Source organism: Hemicordylus capensis, chromosome 2 (genome assembly GCF_027244095.1).
Source record: "Hemicordylus capensis ecotype Gifberg chromosome 2, rHemCap1.1.pri, whole genome shotgun sequence".
NCBI lineage: Eukaryota > Metazoa > Chordata > Lepidosauria > Squamata > Cordylidae > Hemicordylus > Hemicordylus capensis.
The window spans coordinates 247093257-247112720 of NC_069658.1; the positions used below are offsets into that span (position 1 = coordinate 247093257).

Consider the following 19464-nt stretch of genomic DNA (forward strand, 5'->3'; position numbering starts at 1 on the left):
GGTGGCCTGCTGTGCAGTATGTCAGCCACTGCATCTTTGTGTCTTTTCTATTTTAGAGGCTGAAGATGTCTTTGGCCTCATGATTTCAAGGGGATTTGGGAACTTGACTCACTTGGGACTGGTTCTCCTAAACATTTTCAGATATGAGGGTTAGCTCTGGGGGTCGGGCCTGCATTGGATCACACTATTATTATTATTATTATTATTATTATTATTATTATTATTATTATTATTATTAAATTAATAATTCCCCTCCCTGCTTGGACTATTGCCAATTCTGCCCACACAATCAAACTCTTTGGCTTGTTGCCAGCTCTGTGAAGTTGCCGCAGGGCATGGCCACTGGGGGGGGGTGGGCATGGCTTTTCAAGCGCTGGATGCCATCCCAACAGCCATTCCCCTGCTAAGAGCTGGGAATGGCTAGAGGGCAGCACCAGTCCCACTCCATGTTCCCTCTGTCAGGGATTCCCAGATGTTGGGGGAAATGATGCCTAAAAAATTAGAGAGAACACTGGTCGCCGGTGGTCAGAGTAAACCAGGCTTCCCCAAACTGCGCCCCTCCAGATGTTGCTGAACTACAACTCCCAGCATCCTGAGCCACAATTTATTGTGGCTGGGTATGCTGGGAGTTGTAGTTCAGCAACATCTGGAGGGCCGCAGTTTGGGGACGCCTGGAGTAAACAGTGTCAAGCTGGATGGGCCAATGGTTTGACTCCTTAGAAGCCAGCTTCCTAAGTTTGTTTGAGGAAAGGGCTTTTGCTCAGCAGAAGGGCTCAATTCCTGTGTACACCAAGTCCTAGGTTCAGTCTGCGGCCTCTTCACTGAAATAAATCTCAGGTGGCAGGGCTGCGGAGGACCCCTCAAACCAGAGTTTTTGGCTTGCTGCTGCCAATCATTGTAACTGGGTTAGACAGGTGAATGATCTAACTTGGTCTAAGGCAACGGTATATTTTTCAGAAACTGAGAGAAGTTCTTTCCCGCAGCAGGTTTATTTTACTATTTTTATTATTTTATTTTTTACATTTTATATCCCGCTCTTTCTCCAAGGAGCCCAGAGCGGTGTACTACATACTTAAGTTTCTCCTCATAACCACCCTGTGAAGTAGGTTAGGCTGAGAGAGAAGTGAGTGGCCCAGGGTCACCCAGCAAGTCTCATGGCTGAGCGGGGATTTGAATTCGGGTCTCCCCGGTCCCAGTCCAGCACTCTAACCACTACACCACACTGGCATTGTAGTTCTGTCATGGCTTTGCTGACTCCCCTGTTTTCCTAACTGGACTTTCTCAAAGGCACCCAAGTGTGTTTGGAGCTGCTGTGCTTGCCCAGTCCTCCATCAGGGCCAAGGGGAGTGGGACCAGTGTTCCCTCTGACCGGGATTCCCAGATGTTGTTGACTACAACTCCCAGAATCCCCAAGCAAAGCAAGTGGCACTCACTGTCACTCCTTCCCTGCTATGGGGCAGTTGGCAGGGCTGCACTCCAGTTGACTTGCCCTTCCCCAAAGCAGGGATGGGTGGGTGGAGGTAGGCACACGGTCCAGGACAGGATGGACAGGCTGGCTTTGCAACCATACTGCCCTGTCCAAAATACATGTGGAAATAGGCACATCCATGGAGCTTGCGGAATCCAGCGGGGCTGTTCTTATGTTCTTCTTGACTTTAAAAGAGGTTTAAAGAAATTCATGGAGGACAGGTCTATTAATGGCTACTAGTCTGGTGGCTGTGGACCAACTTCAGCCTCAGAGGCAAGATGCCTATCAATGCCAGTTAGAGGGGAGCAACCGTATGAGAGAGAGCATGTCCTCACCTCTTGCCTGTGGGCTTTCCAGAGGCATCTGGTGGGCCACTGTGGGAAAGAGGATGCTGGACTAGAGAGGCCTTGGGCCTGATCCAGCAGGGCTGTTCTTATCCGGACCGTGACCATTCCTGGCAGGCACACTGGGACACCATCATCAGCCACCCTTCGCAGCTGTCGATCAAGGGAGGGGAGGACAGGGAGGGGCTCTTCCCCCTCTCCACCTGCTGGGACAGAGGAAGCTCTTGCTCTTTGGCCAGGTTAGCAGGCAGGGAAGCCCTTTGGCATGAATGGTTGCTCCCCAGTCCCTGCCCTGGCCACATGAACTGTTTCCTCTACATCCCTACCTCCCTATCTGAGCTCAATTTTTGGAGGAGGTTTCAGCCTCTCGACAGCCATCTAATGGCACAGCGGGGAAATGGCTTGACTACCAAGCCAGAGGTTGCCAGTTCGAATCCACACTGGTATGTTTCCCAGACTATTGGAAACTCCTCTATCGGGCAACACCAATATAGGAAGATGCTGGAAGGCATCATCTCAAACTGTGCGGGAAATGGCAATGGTAAATCACAGGGCTCTGTGTTTGCTAGGAGTTGACACTGACTCAATGGCACACTTTACTTTCAGCCTCTCAGGAGAGAGAATGAAACCTGAGACTATCAGTGAAAACAGCTCTTTTGGGCAGAGGTCGATGTATCCAAGAATCTCTGTACTGTCTGCACATCCACCAGTTTTCTCTCTGTGTTCTGAAATGGGGTAGATGGAGTTATGGCAGAGATCTGTGCAGCCGAGATCTCTGGAGGGAGGTTTGCAAGGCCCTTTCTCACCGAGTGTTCTGGGTGGATTGTTCAGGGATTAGCGCTCTGTGCAGCCAAGGATCCCTGGCTGGGAGCAAGTCGACTGGTTTCTCTCTCCAGGTTTTTCAGGGGGTAGGACTGCACCATTGGCTGGTTCTGGGGTTGGGTTCCTTGAAACAAAAAATGGAATGGAAGGAACAAAAGATATGAATAGGTTCAGGGAAGATAATGTGATGAAGGGGAATGAAAAGAATGAAAAGAAAATTTTCCTCAGCATCACCTTGATGCTTTTTCCTTTCGTTGTAGACCTTAGAGAAAGAAACCTTTTTCTGCCGGATCCTGCTGCTGGTTCTTTCACTTACACATTTTAAGGGAAACCACCCTTGATACTTTTTAGAAGTTTCTGATTGCTAGTCTAGGCCCATTAACAGTTGGCTGCAGACAAATCTCCATCTAAGGTTTTTTGCTTGTTAATAATTGAAGGGAAGGAATCCTTCCTGGGCCAGATACTGCTGTTTCTTAGTTTAATAGTCATATTTAGAAATGAGTTAGGAAATTAGCTCCCCTGTGGAGCAAAGAGGCACTCTTTTCAAGTGGTGATTCTCTTTATTGGGCAGGGGTAAGAGGAGAGCAACTGGCCCTATCCATCCCCAGCACAGCATCCCTCCAGTGGCTGTTTCCAGGGTCTATTTTATGTTTCTTGTTAGATTATGAGGCCTTTGGGGACAGGGAGCCATTTTGTTTATTTATATCTATGTTAACCACTTGGGGAACTTTTGTTGAAAAGCGGTATATACATATTTGTAGTAGTAGTAGAAAGGCATTCCGATATCTACAGACCATCTCAGAAACGGCCAGTTCGATGACCCCGGGATCTTCTCAGGTCAGTTGTTCAGATGTGTTCCCTTTTAGACAAAAGAGGTTTGAGAACGATCTGGGCCTCTGACCTGCACACACTCCAAACCTCCTTTTCAACTGTAATTTTTCTTTAGCCGTCTCTGGTAAATCTGGATCTTAGGTCCTGAGAAACTCCTGGGAATACTAAAGGGTGGAAAGAAGGGGTCTGTCTTAAAGTTTGGACACTGGAGGTGGTGTTCCTCTCTGCCCTCTCATAGTGTCTTCAGCATGTACTTCAACTGTATCTGCTATGCATTATATGCGTTGACTGTTTTATAGGCATCAGTTTTTTATTTCAATGGGATAACAATTCACAGGGACTTGGGGGAACTCTCCTGAAAGGCAATGCCAAGCACAGTGTTCAACCTTTTTCTTAGTTTTTATCCGTTCATATAGTAAATCTCCAAGAAACAGTGTAAATCTGAACATTTGTTTTCTCTTCAGGATCAGATGTGCAGCCTTCTAAAGACTTTGAGGAAGAAAGAGGAAAAAATGCTGACGTATAAAGCAGACGTAGAAAAGGAAAGCCAGACTCTGCTTGTAAGTGTCACTAGGAATGGGAAGTGAAAATCACACGAAACCATGTGTGGAAACATTGTCTGACATTCTTGTTGATTTTACTAGGTTCAGTCTGATTGAAATTTAGAACTTGTAGAGTAACTACTGAATGGTAAAGTGCGCCATCAAGTTGATTTTTACTCCTGGCGCCCACAGAGCCCTGTGGTTTTCTTTGGTAGAATACAGGAGGGGTTTGCCATTGCCTCCTCCCACACAGTGTGAGATGATGCCTTTCAGCATCTTCCTATATCGCTGCTGCCCGATACAGTACCAGCGGGGATTCAAACCGGCAACCTTCTGCTTGTTAGTCAAGCATTTCCCCTCTGCGCTGAATGGTACTACTGAGTCATGCAGTCAGGATGTCAGCCATTGAGTATAGCCTGCAAAAGAGACCGAAGCCCAGGACAGCCCTGCTTCTCAGATCCTTTGTAATGGCTTGAGCAGGTTGGCTTTATAATGAGGCAGTGGCTTCTGTGGTGAGTGGTGAGGAAGACATGGGAAGCTGACTTCTACCGAGTCAGTCCATTGGTTCATCTAGCTCAGTATTACCTATACAGACTGGCAGCGGCTTCTCCAAGGTTGTAGGCAGGAGTCTCTCTCAGCCCTTTCTTGGAGATTCCAGGGAGAGAACTTGGAACCTTCTGCATTCAAGCAGGCAGGTGCTCTTCCCAGAGCAGCCCCACCCCCTAAGGGGAATATCTCACAGTGCTCACATGACATCTATAGACTACACATGAAGACAAGAAGTGCCCCAAGTTTTAGCCTGGGGTCCTTAGTCTCCATCAAGCATACATTGACTCAGAAGGAAGCTCCAGTGAAATCAATTCTTTCACACACACACCCGCCCCCCCTTAAGTTATTGTTTTCCTTACTGAGGGGCTGGGGCAGGAGAAAAGAGAACTCCACATTTTGCTTAGAACTCCATTGGCCCTGATTCTCTGTGCACTTACTCAGAAGTCAACGCCAATGAATTGAATGGACTCACTGCTTCTTCCAAGCTGTGCTAAGAGCCCTTTCTTCTCTGGTGCTGGAGGGAAGAGCAAAGTGGGTGGAGCACATGCCACGCTTGATCAAAGCCATTACGCCCTCCGGTCCTTCTCCCATCCAAAGAGACCCATCCAGTAACTCTCCCAGCAGCCCACCATGGCTGAAGCTGGTGCTATTAAATGCCAGGCCCATAAATGCAAAGGCCACAGCCATCCTGGAAGTTATCATGGAGGAACACATGGACCTGGCTTGGATTACGGAGACCTGGTTGGATGAGCCGAGAGATCTAAATCTCTTCCAGATGTGCCTTCCAGGTTTCCAGGTGCAGCATCAGTCAAGGCAGGCTGGGCGGGGAGGTGGGGTTGCCCTGGTTCATTGGGAGACCATCCCCCTCACCAGATACATTGTCCGCCATCCTGACCAGTTTGAGTGCCTGCATGCAGTGATGGGATCATGAGACAAAGCTGGGATTCTATTGGTTTACCACCCACCCCGCTGTCTAGCAGTCTCCCAGCCTGAGCTGCTTGAGGTGGTCTTGGATGTGGTGTTGAGGACCACATCCACATGTTAGTCTTGGGGGAATTGAGAAAGATGAGAGAGAATGTTGACATGCTTCTCCTCAACCAGCAGAGTCAACTCCAGGTTCTACAAGGAATTCAGGAGCAGCTTGGTGTCCTTCTACCTGGCAATGATCTCCTTAATTCAAATGTGTATAGCTTGGGCCTTCTGCTAAGCCAGCAGTCTGCAACATTGGGGTTGTCATCTTTTCCTCTCCTCAGTCCAAGTAACCTTCTTGTCTGGTGCAGCTCAGGGCTTCCTGTCCTCCATGATGACCATGGGCTTGTCTCCACTGATTTCTGTTCCCACACATGTGGCAGCCATATGCTCAACTTGGTCTTGAGTCAATGGTGGACAGTCAGTGGTGGTCCGTGGATGGTCCAGGAGACTTTAATACTGTTGTCATGGACTATCTGGTGAAGATTGACCTGAGGATGGACCCACTACGCCTCTGCAGGGGTGGGGGACCAGTTTGGATGGTCCACCCTTGGAGGTTGATGGATCCTAATGGATTCCTGACAGCTCTGGGGGAGTTTCCTGCTGAGAGAGTGGATGATCCTGCTGATGTCCGGGTCTCCCTCTGATATAAGGAGATGGGTCAGGTGATTGACACGGTCGCGCCTAGGCATCCTCTCCCGACCCGGCAAGTCCAAGTGACTCCCAGGTATACAGGTGAGTTGTGGACAGTGAAGCAGGCTGATAGACAGCTGGAGCATCATTGGCAGGTGCCATCAATATGCTGATGACACCCAGCTTTACCTATCCTGTAAGTCAGCAGATACCAGGGAGGCAGTGGATGTACAGGGGTTTAGAGGCTGTTCTGGACTGTATGGGGGCAAAAAAGTTGAAACTTAATCCAGAAAAGATGGAAGTGCTCTGGGTGGGTACAATTGATCCTCCGAGTAATGAGGTCAATCTGGTCTTGGATGGGGTCACACTCCCTCTGAAAGACGAAGCCCGCAGCTTGACGGTGTTTCTGGACTTGACATTATCCTTGGAGGCACAGGTCGCGGCGGTGTGCAGAAGTGCCTTTTATCAGCTGTGGCTAGTATGCCTGCTGCAACCCTACTTGGAGAAGTTGGACCTGACCTCAGTCTCTCATGCTTTAATAACATCCAGATTGGACTACTGCAGTTCACTCTATGTGGGGCTGTCCTTGAAGACAGTTCAGAAGCTTCAACTGGTCCAGGATGCTGCTGCAAGGATGCTTGTGGGCGCGAGTCGCTACATGAGTGTCACACGCATCCTGTGGCAGCTTCATTGGTTACTGGTCCGCTTCCGAGCTAGATTCAAGGTGCTGGTCTTGACCTTTAAAGCTCTACACGGCTTGGGGACAGGGTACCTGTCAGACCACATCCACCCATATGAACCTACCAGGGCCCTCCACTCATCTCAGGCCTTGCTCATGACCCCACCACTAACAGAGATCCGGTTGGCAAGGGGACTAGAGACAAGGCCTTTTTGGTTGTGGCCCCTCGGCTTTGGAACACCCTCCCTGAACAACTTTGTCATTCTCCCTCCCTCATATTTTTTTAAAAAACCACTAAAAACACATCGAGGTGTTAAACATGATTAGTGTGAAGTGCCAGATGGAACATAAGAACAGCCCTGCTGGATCAGGCCCAAGGAGGCCCATCTAGTCCAGCATCCTGTTTTGCACAATGGCCCACCAGATGCTGCTGGAAGCCGCAGGCAGGAGTTGAGGGCGTGCCCTCTCTCCTGCCATTACTCCCCTGCAACTGGTTCTCAGAGCCACCCTGCCTTTGAGACTGGAGGTGGCCCACAGCCCTCCGACTAGTAGCCATTGATGGACCTCTCCTCCATGAAGTTATGCAAACCCCTCTTAAAGCCATCCAGGTTGTTGGCTGTCACCACATCCTGTGGCAGAGAGTTCCACAAGTGGATCATACGTTGTGTGAAAAAGTACTTCCGTTTGTTGGTCCTAGACCTCCTGGCAATCAATTTCATGGAGTGACCCCTGGTTCTAGTCTTGTGTGAGAGGGAAAAGAATTTGGAAAAGAGGTTGGCAATTTCACGTTTGAGTTCTTTGAGGACTCTTGGATGGATGCCATCCAGCCCTGGTGATTTGTTAGCTTTCAGTTTTTCCAGACAGTTTAGTACATCATCTCTTGTCACTTCTGTCTGACTCAGTTCTGTAGCCTCCATCCCTAAAAAACCTGGTTCAGGAACAGGTATATGCTCAGTATCCTCTGCCATGAAGACAGACGCAAAGAACTCATTCAGTTTCTCTGCAACCTCCATATCCTCCTTAATAATCCCTTTCACTCCCTCATTGTCTAATGGCCCAACCGCCTCCCTGGCAGGTTTCCTGCTTCTGATGTACTTAAAGAAGTTTTTGTTATTCCCCTTGATACTTTTGGCTAAATGTTCCTCAAACTCTCTTTTTGCCTCCCTTATTGTCACCTTGCATTTCTTTTGCCAGAGTTTGTGTTCCTTTCTGTTCTCTTCATTTGGACTGGCCTTCCAATTTTGGAAGGAAGTCTTCTTCCCTTTTATGGCTTCTTTGACAGTACCCGTTAGCCATGCTGGCATCCTCCTGGACTTAGTGGTACCTTTCCTCCTTTTGGGTATACAGTCTAACTGGGCTTGTAGTATTGTGGTTTTGAGTAAACTCCATGCACTCTGGAGCGAAGTGACTCTCTTGGTTTTCCCTTTCAGCTTTCTTTTCACCATACTCCTCATTTTGGAGAAGTTTCCTCTTCTGAAATTCAGAATGTCCATGTTAGACATCCTTGGTGATTCTCTCCCTGCATGTATGCTGAATTTGATGGCACTGTGGTCACGGAGTTTGTGTGTGGAGAGCAGGCTTAGCCCGATCAGCTGCCCAGACGAGCGGCTGCTCCAGTTGGGAGCTCCTGCACCAAGCTTTTGCACCCGGCCACGGCTCCGTTGAGAGCTCTGGGGTTCGGGGAGGGGGAGCACTATTGCACAGCCCCCCCCAAACCGCAGGAAGGCCCCCACTAGTGCGCAGTACCTTCCTGTGGTCCCCTCTTCCCCTCTCCCCTGTCCCCCCCACCCCAAGTGTTCCATCTGCGGCTGCTGGTTGATACACAAGCAACAAAACAAGGTTAATGGAGCACTTGCTCCATTAACCTCATTTAAGAGGAGGGGTAGTTAGGCGGGCTAACCGCCAGAGAACCACCGGGCTTGCCTTCTTTTGATTGATAAAAACCGAGCTAAGGGAGCCCAGCCCAGTTTTGAACAATTGTGTGAATAGCTTCATCTTTTAAAAGAGGCTTTTTAATGGTTTGCTAATACTTGTTGCTTATATCTGGTAAGTTATTTAGTTTTTATAATTCTCAGTTTTTAGCTTTTTAAAAAACTTTTTATTTGGAAGTGAAACAACAACCATAATTCTGATTGTGGTTTTAGCCAAAATATCAACTTCTACTTGGATTTTTAACTTTTTAACTTAATTTAGTTAATTGTATTAGTTTTATTTTGCATTGTATGTATTTTATAAATGTTGTGAGCCACACCAAGCAGTAGTGTACTGGGAGGGTGGGGTATAAATATTTAAAATAAATAAAAATAAATATATAAGTGTCTCAGTACAACTTGGAAGAAGTAGTAAACAGGAAGGATTCAAAGTGAGTTTTCTGCTGTCCCAGGCTGTTTGCACAAGTTCAGGTTGCCTGACAAAGCCATTTTGGCCCCTCTAAGGCTTGTCTGCCTTCTGGCACCAAACGACTGTCTCTGGGAGAGTTTCACTCAGGATCAAGGCTAAATTTCAAAAGGGAGTTAGGCTAGCTTGCACCATTCTCACAACTCACTTTCTGACGCTGCAGGGATTGACAGTATCCCTGATATCACTAGTTTTCTCCTCTTAAAATGTGCTTGTTCCAGGAGCAAACCAAAGCAGACAAGCAGAAGAGGAGGGCTGAGTTCAGACAACTGCACCAGTTTCTGGAAGAGCAAGAGAAACTTTTGCTGGCCCAGATGGAAGAGCTGGAGAAGGAGATTGCGATCAAAAGGGAGGAGCACCTGGCCACACTCTCCAAGGAGCTCTCGTCCTTGGCAAGTTTCATTCAAGAGATGGAGGAGAAATGTCAGCAGCCAGCGAGTGAACTTCTGCAGGTGAGGCCTGGTCCATGCATGCCCCAGCAGGAGGCAGGAGAACCTGGATGGGGGAGAATGCGAGGCACCACTTCAGACTGCAGGGCAGGGATTCCATTTCGGAATTCTCTTCCACAGGAAACATGGAATGGGAAGATGACAACTTGCACATCGGAGAAAGAGGTCCTAGCCTAGCCCTCCCCACTAGGGATGTGCACGATCCGGTTTGGCCAGTTCGGGGGGTTTACCTTTAATGGGTAGGGAGGGTGCTCCCCCCCGCTGTGTTTCCCCTGCCGGCTGGTGCGGGGCAGCAGCATACCCTCTTGCCATACCCTCAGCGTCAGACTGGTGCGTGTGCATAATTAACGTATGGAATTCTCTGCCACAAGATGTGGTGACAACCTACAACCTGGATGGCTTTAAGGAGGGTTTGGATAAATTGATGGAGGAGAGGTCTATTCAACGGCTACTAGTCTGAGGGCTATAGGCCACCTCCAGCCTCAGAGGCAGGATGCCTCTGAATACCCATCTCCTCCAACCCCCAGCATAACTGCTGCTAACTGAGCCAAGAGAAACCTTTTAAAAGTGGCGATTCTCTATTTTGCAGAGGGAGAAGAACTGGCCCTCTCCAACCCCAGCACAGCATCCCTCCAGTGGCTGTTGCTGGTGTCTGTCTTGGTGTCTGCTTTTTTAAGATGGTGATCCCTTTGGGAACAGGGAGCAGGGAGCCATTTATTGATTTATATCTATGCAAACCGCTTTGGGGACTTCTGTTGAAAAGTGGTATGTAAATATTTGTCATTGCAAAGTTTCCCCATCCCTGGTTGGACAGCCTGGGTGTTTTCTTTTGTGAAAGCTGGACACTGACAAAGGCTGCCTTTTGAACCTCTTCCTCCCCATCATGACCAGCCCCAAAGTGTCTGTTAGAATCCTCCCCTGATCTACTTCCGTTTCTGACTTCCACCTCCGTACCTTGGTTGCTGCTTTGACATCTGGAGGGAGGAGGAGGAGGAAGTGACAGCCCTCCTTCCCTTGGTCTCCAGAGGGAGTGGCTCTGGCTTAGAATAAGGAGATGGCTCTATTAACTGAAGTCTATAAGAAGAGGTTTGCTGGATCAGGCCAAGCTTCCTATTTCCTAAGCTCTTTGATGACACCACTAACTGGGTTCCTTCTTCTTTCTCTTCCCCCAACTCTAGGATGTTAGAAGGACCTTGGAGAGGTAAGTGGAACCCACTCATTTCTCTTACAGCTTCATGGTGCTAGGCAGGGTCTAGATGGCATATGACGAACCATTTTGTTCATCACATAACCCATCGGGTTCTGCTATTTGATTGGGTGGTCATCTGGTGGAATTTTGCCTTCCCAGTAGTGCAATCCTGACTAAGAAAGAATTCTGTTTCTGCAGGGTTAAGAGAAGCTCTTCAAAAGGCCAGCTCTGGGAGAAACTAAATTCTACATTTATTTCCAAGTGTAGCATCTATATTATTAATTCTCCAAGACGGGCCATGCGTGGGAACGTGGCAGAAAGGAGGCGATTGGCTGATGGGGGGCGGGGGGCGGCGAGAGAAGGAGGCAGTTGACTGACGGTGGGGCAATTGGCTGACAGCGTGAGAGTTTGGAAAGCGAGAAGGCAGCAGCCGGAGAGTGCGAAAGCCAGGGAGTTTGTCGGCTGGGGTCGTGAAGCAGGGAGTTTGGGGACTGGTGACAGAGTTTGTGGAGGGCTGCAACATAAAGCACCAGGGAATTCGGCAGAAGGGGGCAGGTGGCGGTTAGCTACCTCAAAACGCGGCAAGGAGCTTGAGGCTGGAATGAGGGCGCTGCTCAAAGTGGTTGGGTGGCAGGGAAGCCATTGTTAGTGCCCGCCTGCCACAGCCGCCGTCAGGAGGAAGTTTGCCCACTGGGGTCGGTTGGAGGGAGGGAGTTTGCGTTGGGCCACTTCAGCAAGCACCAGCGAGTTTGGCAGAAGGGGGCGGCTGGCGGCTGGCTACCTCAGAACGCGTTACTGTTGCCCACTCTCACCTGTCGGTGGAGAAATGGAGACTGAAGGACAGTTGGACAATGACAGTTCAACACAGGCGAGCGAGAGAGCGGTGGGGGGAGCGAGCAAGCGAGAGAGCGGCGGGGGGAGCAAGCGAGAGAGCAGCAGGGGGAGCGAGTGAGCGAGCGAGCGAGAGAGCGGCGGGGGGAGCGGGCGAGCGAGTGGCCAGGGGGGCGGGGGAGCGAGCGAGCCTGCAGGGGGAGCAGGAGAGCCTGCGGGGGGAGCGGGGGACCGGGAGAGCCCGCGGGGGAGTGGGCAAGCAAGCTGCGGGGGGAGCGGGGGAGCGAGCTGCGGGGGGAGCAGGCAAATTGTGCGGGGGGAGAGCGAGCAAGAGAGTCGCAGGGGGAGAGAGCGAGAGTGAGCAAGAGAGTTGGGGGAGAGAGGATCGAGAGAGTTGTGGGGCAGGGTGGGGGATGCCACAGGCTCAGGGCATGACCGCACAGATCCTCTGTGCGGGGTCAGCCAGTTTATTTAAAATCACAGTTGATCTAGAGATTTGAGCAGTGGTCTGTGATCTGTGTCCTACATCACTGAACACTTGATAGGCAGTGTGGTGAAGTAAGATGTTGTCAGCAAGCTGAACGATATCTTGCCCGTAGCCAGAGCTGCAGTGTTCATCAGATGGGCTTGGCGGACGTTCAGTGGGCCGTGCTGCACATGGTTGCTTCTAAATTACCCTTATATTGAACTTAATTACACTTCAACTTGCCCCAATCCAAATGTGGATTCCAATAAACTTTCCCATCTGCTCTCAATGCCACAAATCACTGATCACTTGAGAAGCTGTTTGCTGTGGGGCACAGCAAAAAGTCGATGTGGTCTGTTTGGTGAGTCGCTGATCTTGCGGAAGTAAACTTCCACCCCCGCCCCCAATTTAAAAGGAATGAGGTAAATCAAAATGATGTCCTGTGCACAAATGAAAAGACAGCATAAAACCCGGCAGAAGAGTGGCACCAACAATTTTCACACAGAGGTTTGGGGCGGGGAGGGGGGCGGCGGATGGTCTGTGACTGGGTTTGCAAGTCGTCGCTCTAGCAGAAAGCTCCCTCAAAATAATTTTTTTTAAATGGAAATTGAAAATAATTTTCATAGATGAAATAAAATGTTTCAGAAATGCACACTATGCATGCACAGTAGGGGGGAAAAGGCATGGCCGCCTGCCTCCTCTTGAGAGCCACTGGCCATGAGGGACCAGAGAAAGACCCGGGAGCAGGCGGTCTGAATGGGGCAGGGTTAAAGTTTGGAAGGAATGGAGAGAAACCGCATCAAGGCAGGCCTATGCGAACGGCCCTCAGGTTTTGTCGAATTACTTCAATTTTGCTTATATGTGGCTAATATATGACCTCATAACTTGCCCTACTTGACCCCACTTAATCCTGCGGTAAAGCCATGCTGAGCATGATGTCATATGATGTTTAGGAAGAGGAGAAAGGACATGACTGCACACACATGAGGAAATGTGAGGCTGCCGCTAGTTTGGCCTGCAAATGCCTCACTTGTGGGGTGCCAGCAGTCGTCATGAGGGACAATTCCTCCCCCCACCCTGTAAGCACCTCTATCACTTTTCTTTATCTCTGCTGTTTCATCCTCTTCCTTTCATCTGCTATGCCTGTAGATTCTCAATGGGATGGATGAAGCCGTAATGTCTTTGCTCTCCACCAGGTGTGAGAAGGAGGAGATCTTTGAGGAGCCAGTGGCTTTTCCTCCTGCCCAGAAGTGGAGGATCTGGGACTTATCTGACATCAACGCCTTTCTGGAGGGTGTCATGAAGCAGTTCAAAGGTAATGAGGAATGACTCAAAGAAGAGATAACCAATTCTATATATTCTCATGTTGTGCTGGGCGGCGTGCTGCTGCCTGGAAGAGCTTGCCGGTGCAGCCGGGACAGAGGTCAGCACCTACTAATTTAGGGTTCAAGGTGCCTCTCACCACCATCCCCCTGGGGGTGCCCTCACTGGCCACGACTGCCCTAGCAGGAGCGCTGTTGCCCCAGAGCCCTAATACTTCTGAGTCCTGCCCACACTCCAGAAACACTCTGCAAGACTAGAAAGCCAGATTGGGCTCTGATGAGCATATGTTCTATAGTCTGTACATCGTTCCAGCAGTGTCCACTGGAAAGGGATTTCCCATTCCCCTTACATCCGCTACGATCTAAAGATCGCGGTTATAATTTGGCTGGATTTTTATTGGATCAAATGATGTATTCATTAAATCGATTCATCCTGAATGGGACAACTTTCAGTGATATCGAAGGGGAATTTACTCGCTGGACAGGTACAAGAACAAGTGTTTTGCCAAATAAATTAAATTTGGGAACTTTATTCATGTTAGGAATTCTCTCTGGTAAGAGAAACCCTTTTTCATTATAGCAGAGTGCACAGAGGCACAACACAGCGGAATTCACTTAGGCATGCGTGTATGCTGAGAGTAAAGTAACTTGGAGCCAGTTCATAGTTTCAAATCAATATATATGGCATTTATTAGAGAACTCCATTCTAGATAGGAAAGTGAGGTGTTAGGACCTTTAATCTAGCTAGCTAGCTGGATGCAAATGAATTCTGCATCTTCTCTGCACACATGGTGCAGAGAGAAGAGCTTGCTTGCATGTTGCAAGGTAGAAGGACAGGAAGAGAAGAGGGAGAGGAACAGGAAGTGGCTGGAAGGAAGGAACTCCCTGAGATTAGCAATCTGCATTCCAAAGGGATATTGCAGTAGAGAAGGGATGACCATTGTCTTGGTCCTCTAGCCCTCTGACTCACTAGTCTGTCCTCCACTGTCTGAGACAAGAGACAGCATATAATCCTTCACTTCCAACAATTCAGACATTCCAGCCCCTTCTGAGGCAACAATTAGGTGAAAGGGTATCCAGGAGACATAGACTCCGAGGTTGGTTTGACCATGATTGTGTTACAGCCAAGAAGCAGCTGGTCACCAAACTTAATCAGTATACACTCAATTTAGCTATTGAACTGGCCAAGGAATTAACAGAGTTTAAGAAAGAATACTAAAAGCTCATCAAAGTGAAGAAATGGGAGATGGTGAGGGGAGCATGCGAATGCTTTCTTGCTGCAGCTAAATAAAAAGACTCCAGATTATTTTGGGGATTAGTAACATCTGGTATGAAAGAACGTCCCCTTATTTTGGATAATTATATTACTGCGGACTGCTGGGTGGCCCATTTTAAATCATATACAACTCCTGAGCCGGACCCTTTTCCTTGCTTATATTATTTATACTATGAGGATGCTCCCCTTCCCCGCCCGGTCCCTGCTCAATCGCTTTCCTTTTCCCTCTGAAACCAACCTCTCTTGCCATGAGAGCTCAGCTCATAGAGGTGCCCAAAGAGCACACAAGAGGAGCCCTCCCCTTTCTTTCTCAAAGGAAAGGCAACTAGGGTGAGACTGCTGCTGCTGCTACTTCTGCGGGGGAACGAGGGCGGGGAGGAGGAGAGAAATGTTATGTCTCCTTTTCTCCTTGTTTCCTTTTAACCGCGAAGGAGGGGATGTTATTGCATAATCCTCCCTCCGCTGAGGAAGCCTGGGAGAATGCCAGCCAGGCTTGATTCTCCAGCGGGAGATTAACAGGAGCGCTTGTTTGCTGCTGTTGTTTCTGCTTTCTCCGGTATAGTGGAAAGTCTCTCCACCCACCCCATCTTTCTTCAGGGCACTCACACAGCCTCCAAGACACGCTTCCCCACAAATGCCGAAGCCTCTCCATCGGCAGCTCACTCGCCCAAAGCCGCCACCAGGGCCGCCTCTCGCTTGCCCACAATCACCAACTTCCGCCTTCTCCTGCTGCTCGTCCAAGCCTCCTCTGACGCAGTTGTGATGCATTGCCCGCCACGTGCGGGAAACTTTAAGTGCTTGAAAGAAATGCTCTCTCACACACACCCTACACCAATGCCTTTAAGCTGGGGACTCACCAGGTTCTTGGCCACCACAGCATCGCCCAGCGCACACAGGAGAGGGATGCACCCGGAAATTTTAAAGGGGGGGGGACAACAGGGGGAAACTATTCCTGCACTTGGCATGCAAAGAGAGAGAAGGCGGCGAGGCGGCTCCTCAGAGAAAGGGGGCTTTCGGAGGCTGCATCGGAGGCAGCGCAGCAGCAGGTGTTCCGTACCCCTACCTCTCCCTTGGACAGAATGACTTGCCTCTGTGCCCAGGGTAGCCTCTTACCTTGATCCTCGCCACCTGCCTTTCTTCGGCTCTCTCTCCAGCAGCGTGCCAGACTGAGGCAGGACAGAATTTAGCAACAAAACAAAGGAAAAAGTTCTGGCGGCTGTGCTCAGGGGCAGCTGGCAAGCAGGCGAGCAGTTCCCTGGGGAAGGGGTGGGCGCGCCTGTGCCCTATGGGAAAGTTCAGCAACGGAAGGGGCGGGGGAAGAGCCTACCAGCCGCTGCAACTGCCCGAAGCACACAAGCAGGCACAGACTCTTTGGAGCAGCCAATGGGAGAGCATCCGCCCCCCTGCCGGCACCTGGAGCTTCCGTCTGCGCACGTGTGGGAGGTGCGGGGGCGAGGGGGGCGGGCCAGCCAGGGTGGCGGCAACGGCGGCAACTGTGAGCAGCAGCGGGGGTGAATAAATTTAAAAAACAAAAAACCTTAATTGTGGCTTTTGTGGGCGGGGCATGGCAGCAACTTTGTGCCCTCCTGCAATGGCGCCTAGGGCACGTGCCCTGCCTGCCCTGCCGTCGTTACGCCCCTGAGCCTGGGTAATTGTGGCCTCTCAGAGCAATATATAAGAACGTAAAATTATGATCAGGCAAAAAAAAAAAAAAAATCATTACACAGAGTGTAAGAGACATAGAAAAGCAGAGTGATCTTAGCCTGATTGCTTCCAGATATAATTATCTTAGCTATTCAAATTACCCGAGGCCAGCTGCGTACCTTGCACACTTGCCTACACCTAGGCTGAGAAAGGCCTTCTCTCAAGCCCATTTCTATGTCCTCCCTTCAACTGTTTTGGAGGGCAGATTTCGAGGGATCCCCTTGGGGGAACATCTGTGTCCATGTGGAGCTGCTGAGGAAGAAACATTAACACATATTTTGTTCAACTGCCCTTTTTATGATATTGCCCATTTTGTGAAGAAGTCACTCATAGGATTACTTGTTTTTGTTCGGAGGCATGTAAAATAAGGTGTCTGCAAAATGGTTTTAAATTTTTACTTATGTTACTGTATTGTATTATATTGTTTTTTCCTGTAGTGTTTATTTGGTCGCTGACCGTAAATAAATGAATGTATGTACTGATGATCTTTTACTGGTCAATGACTGAATAAACTTATCTCTCTCTCTCTCACTGATGATCTGATTGCGGTACCAATCCAAGAACCATTTTTAACAGATTGCTTTGGAATTAGGTACATTTGTAGAGCTGTCATGATTTGTAATGTATCATGGCCTGCAGAAATCAAGGTGAACTGGCCCCGCTGTGACAGGGCTTCACCCACAGGAGCAAGGCAGGGTCAACAGGCTGAGGTCCTGCTGCTTCTTCTGTCAAGAAGGAGCATGAATGGAGGTCAAACAAGCCAGGGTCAAAAGCCCGTAAGTCAGGTCTAGGCAGGAGCAGTGCAAGTCACAGTCAAGCAAGTGAGGGTTAAGATGCAGCAAGTTGGGTACAAGCTGAAGCAGGCGGGAATCAAGGTCCAAGCAAGCCAAGGTGAAGCCAGGAAGTTGGATCTACTTGGGAGTAAGACTGCTGCAACTACTGTGTTGCTTCAACAAAGTCCCGAAGCAGGCTGAGCCCTTTAGAAAGGAGAGTGGATCCTGGCCATGCCCCTTTCTGTGGGGGGCTGGAGAACTTAGAGGGCCTGTGCCCTAGCCTTCAGACACAAGCTGTGGTGAGGCTGGGGAGTCCCCCTCTCAGCAGGTGGATTGTCTACGGAGTCCTTTGAGTCTGAGGACACTGTCCAGGGTGTTTCCTCTCCTCCTTGTGGAGGGGGTGGATCTGGTATAGCTGGGGCTTCCCATCCCAACTCATTCCCCAAACGGGCCTCAGAACTCAGGGTCATAATATAAGTAAGATTTGTAGTGAAAAATGGCTTGAAGGGGATGCAATTAAATATATAACTATGACTACAAATATTTATATACAGCTTTTCAACAAAAGTTCCCAAAGCAGTTCAGAAAGAAAGAAGAAGAAATGGCTCCCTGTCCCCAAAGGGCTTGCAATCTGAAAAGAAACATAAGAGAGACACCAGCAACAGCCACTGGAGAGATGCTGTGCTGGGGATGGATAGGGCCAGTTGCTCTCCCACGCGAAATAAAGATAATCGCTTTTCTCAGCAGATATAAATTACGATGTATTATTACAAGCTCCTTTCCTTAATCCCATGTTTTAAAAAATACTTTAAAGCCTTTTATTTGTGGAGATAAAAGGAAAAACCTGAAGGTGATCCCGCCCACAGTTTCTCAACCACCAGTCCCTGGACCACTGCCGGTCCCCGAAGGGGTTCCTGTCCCTGACTGGGAGTCAACCCCGCCCCCCAACAACTGCAATCAAGGCACTCACTTCCTCAATTTTGCACATGGCATGGAAGAGGAAGAGTATTACGGAGGCGTAGGACCCTTCTTGTGCCTTGCCTCCACGTGCTACTGAGATCTTCCTACAGCTATCTTATTCCCTATCTTTACAGCTTCAAACTGTATGCAGCGTGGGGGCATCAAGGAAAAGGTATGGCAGTGGGTGCCACTTGAAGGGCTGCTGGTTCTTGCATGCTCATTGTTTGCAGCCAAAGGTTGATGGAGTGAAACCCAGCTGCCTGTTGTGGCCGAGGTGCCTTGAGAGGGAACGCTGTTTCTCTCTTGCATCGGTGGGGTGTTGTGGTCCCTCGGTCCCCTGTAACCCCCTGGTCTGCACTGCTGGTGGAAGACAATGGTCCCCTTTGTGACCTCACCAGGGGGTGGAACCTCTGGCCGGGATCATGCTGCAGTGAGGGCTAAGTGGTGGAGGGAGGGAGGAGGGCCGCCTTGGCTCGGGCTTTGCAGAAAGGGAGTGCAGGTGGACCTTCCTTGGGGGAGGGGGAGCAAGTACGTGTACCAAGGAGGGCTAAGTTGAGGAGGGAGGCGGTGTGGTACGGGGAAGAGGCAAGATACCATTTTGTGTGCTCATGCAAAAGGGTCATTGGTTGAATGGCACTGGAATGAAGTGATCCTGGGGATTTGATGCCCAGCACGGTTCGTGTCCGACCCAAACCAATTTAAAACCAGCTGCCTGTTGTGGCCAAGGCACCTTGAGAGGAAATGCCGTTTCCCTCTTGCATTGATGGAGTGTTATGGTCCCTTGGCCCCCTATAACCCCCTGCTCTCCACCGCCGGTGGAAGACGGGGGTCCCCTTTATGACCTCGCCGGGTGCAGGGGACAACCTCTGGCCAGGATTATGCCGCGGTGAGGGCTAAGCAGAGGAGGGAGGGAGGAGGGCTGCCTTGGCTCGCCTCGCAGGTATGTGCAGGCAGCATGTGGGACCACGTGAGCTGTGTGGCCCCAAAGACAGGCTGGTGTGATTGGCGCATGCAGGGGAGTTGGGAGGGGGGCACAGAAGCGCATGTTGTGAGATAGGATGGGGGAACACCTGCTACACTCTGGTGCGCAAGCACAGTGGCGGCAGCTCTTGGACCCAGGCGACCTTCCGAGTGCAGTCCAGTCTACCATTGCCTCACCCACCCTGAACAGTGCCTCGTCTCCCCAGTGAGGAAGATTAGGCATCCACCACTACAACACCCCACACCCTCCACAATCTCAGAATCACCCGCTTCCCTTTA

At 49.9% G+C, this 19464-nt stretch overlaps 1 protein-coding gene across 3 annotated transcripts in view; it reads left to right on the forward strand.

The window, feature by feature from the left end:
- The window catches only part of LOC128342665 (E3 ubiquitin-protein ligase TRIM7-like), a 38746-nt gene that overhangs the window by 2575 nt on the left and 16707 nt on the right, over positions 1 to 19464 (forward strand). Inside the window, exons 3-7 of one of the 3 annotated variants that reach the window (XM_053290322.1) lie at positions 3930 to 4025; positions 9456 to 9686; positions 10862 to 10884; positions 13366 to 13484; positions 15330 to 17002. In XM_053290322.1, the coding sequence (XP_053146297.1) occupies positions 3930 to 4025; positions 9456 to 9686; positions 10862 to 10884; positions 13366 to 13484; positions 15330 to 15850 (990 nt within the window). In that variant the 3' untranslated portion in view covers positions 15851 to 17002. Of the gene's footprint in view, positions 1 to 3929; positions 4026 to 9455; positions 9687 to 10861; positions 10885 to 13365; positions 13485 to 15329; positions 17003 to 19464 lie in introns of those variants that run through there. The other 2 variants (XM_053290321.1, XM_053290323.1) reach the window with 2 other exon arrangements.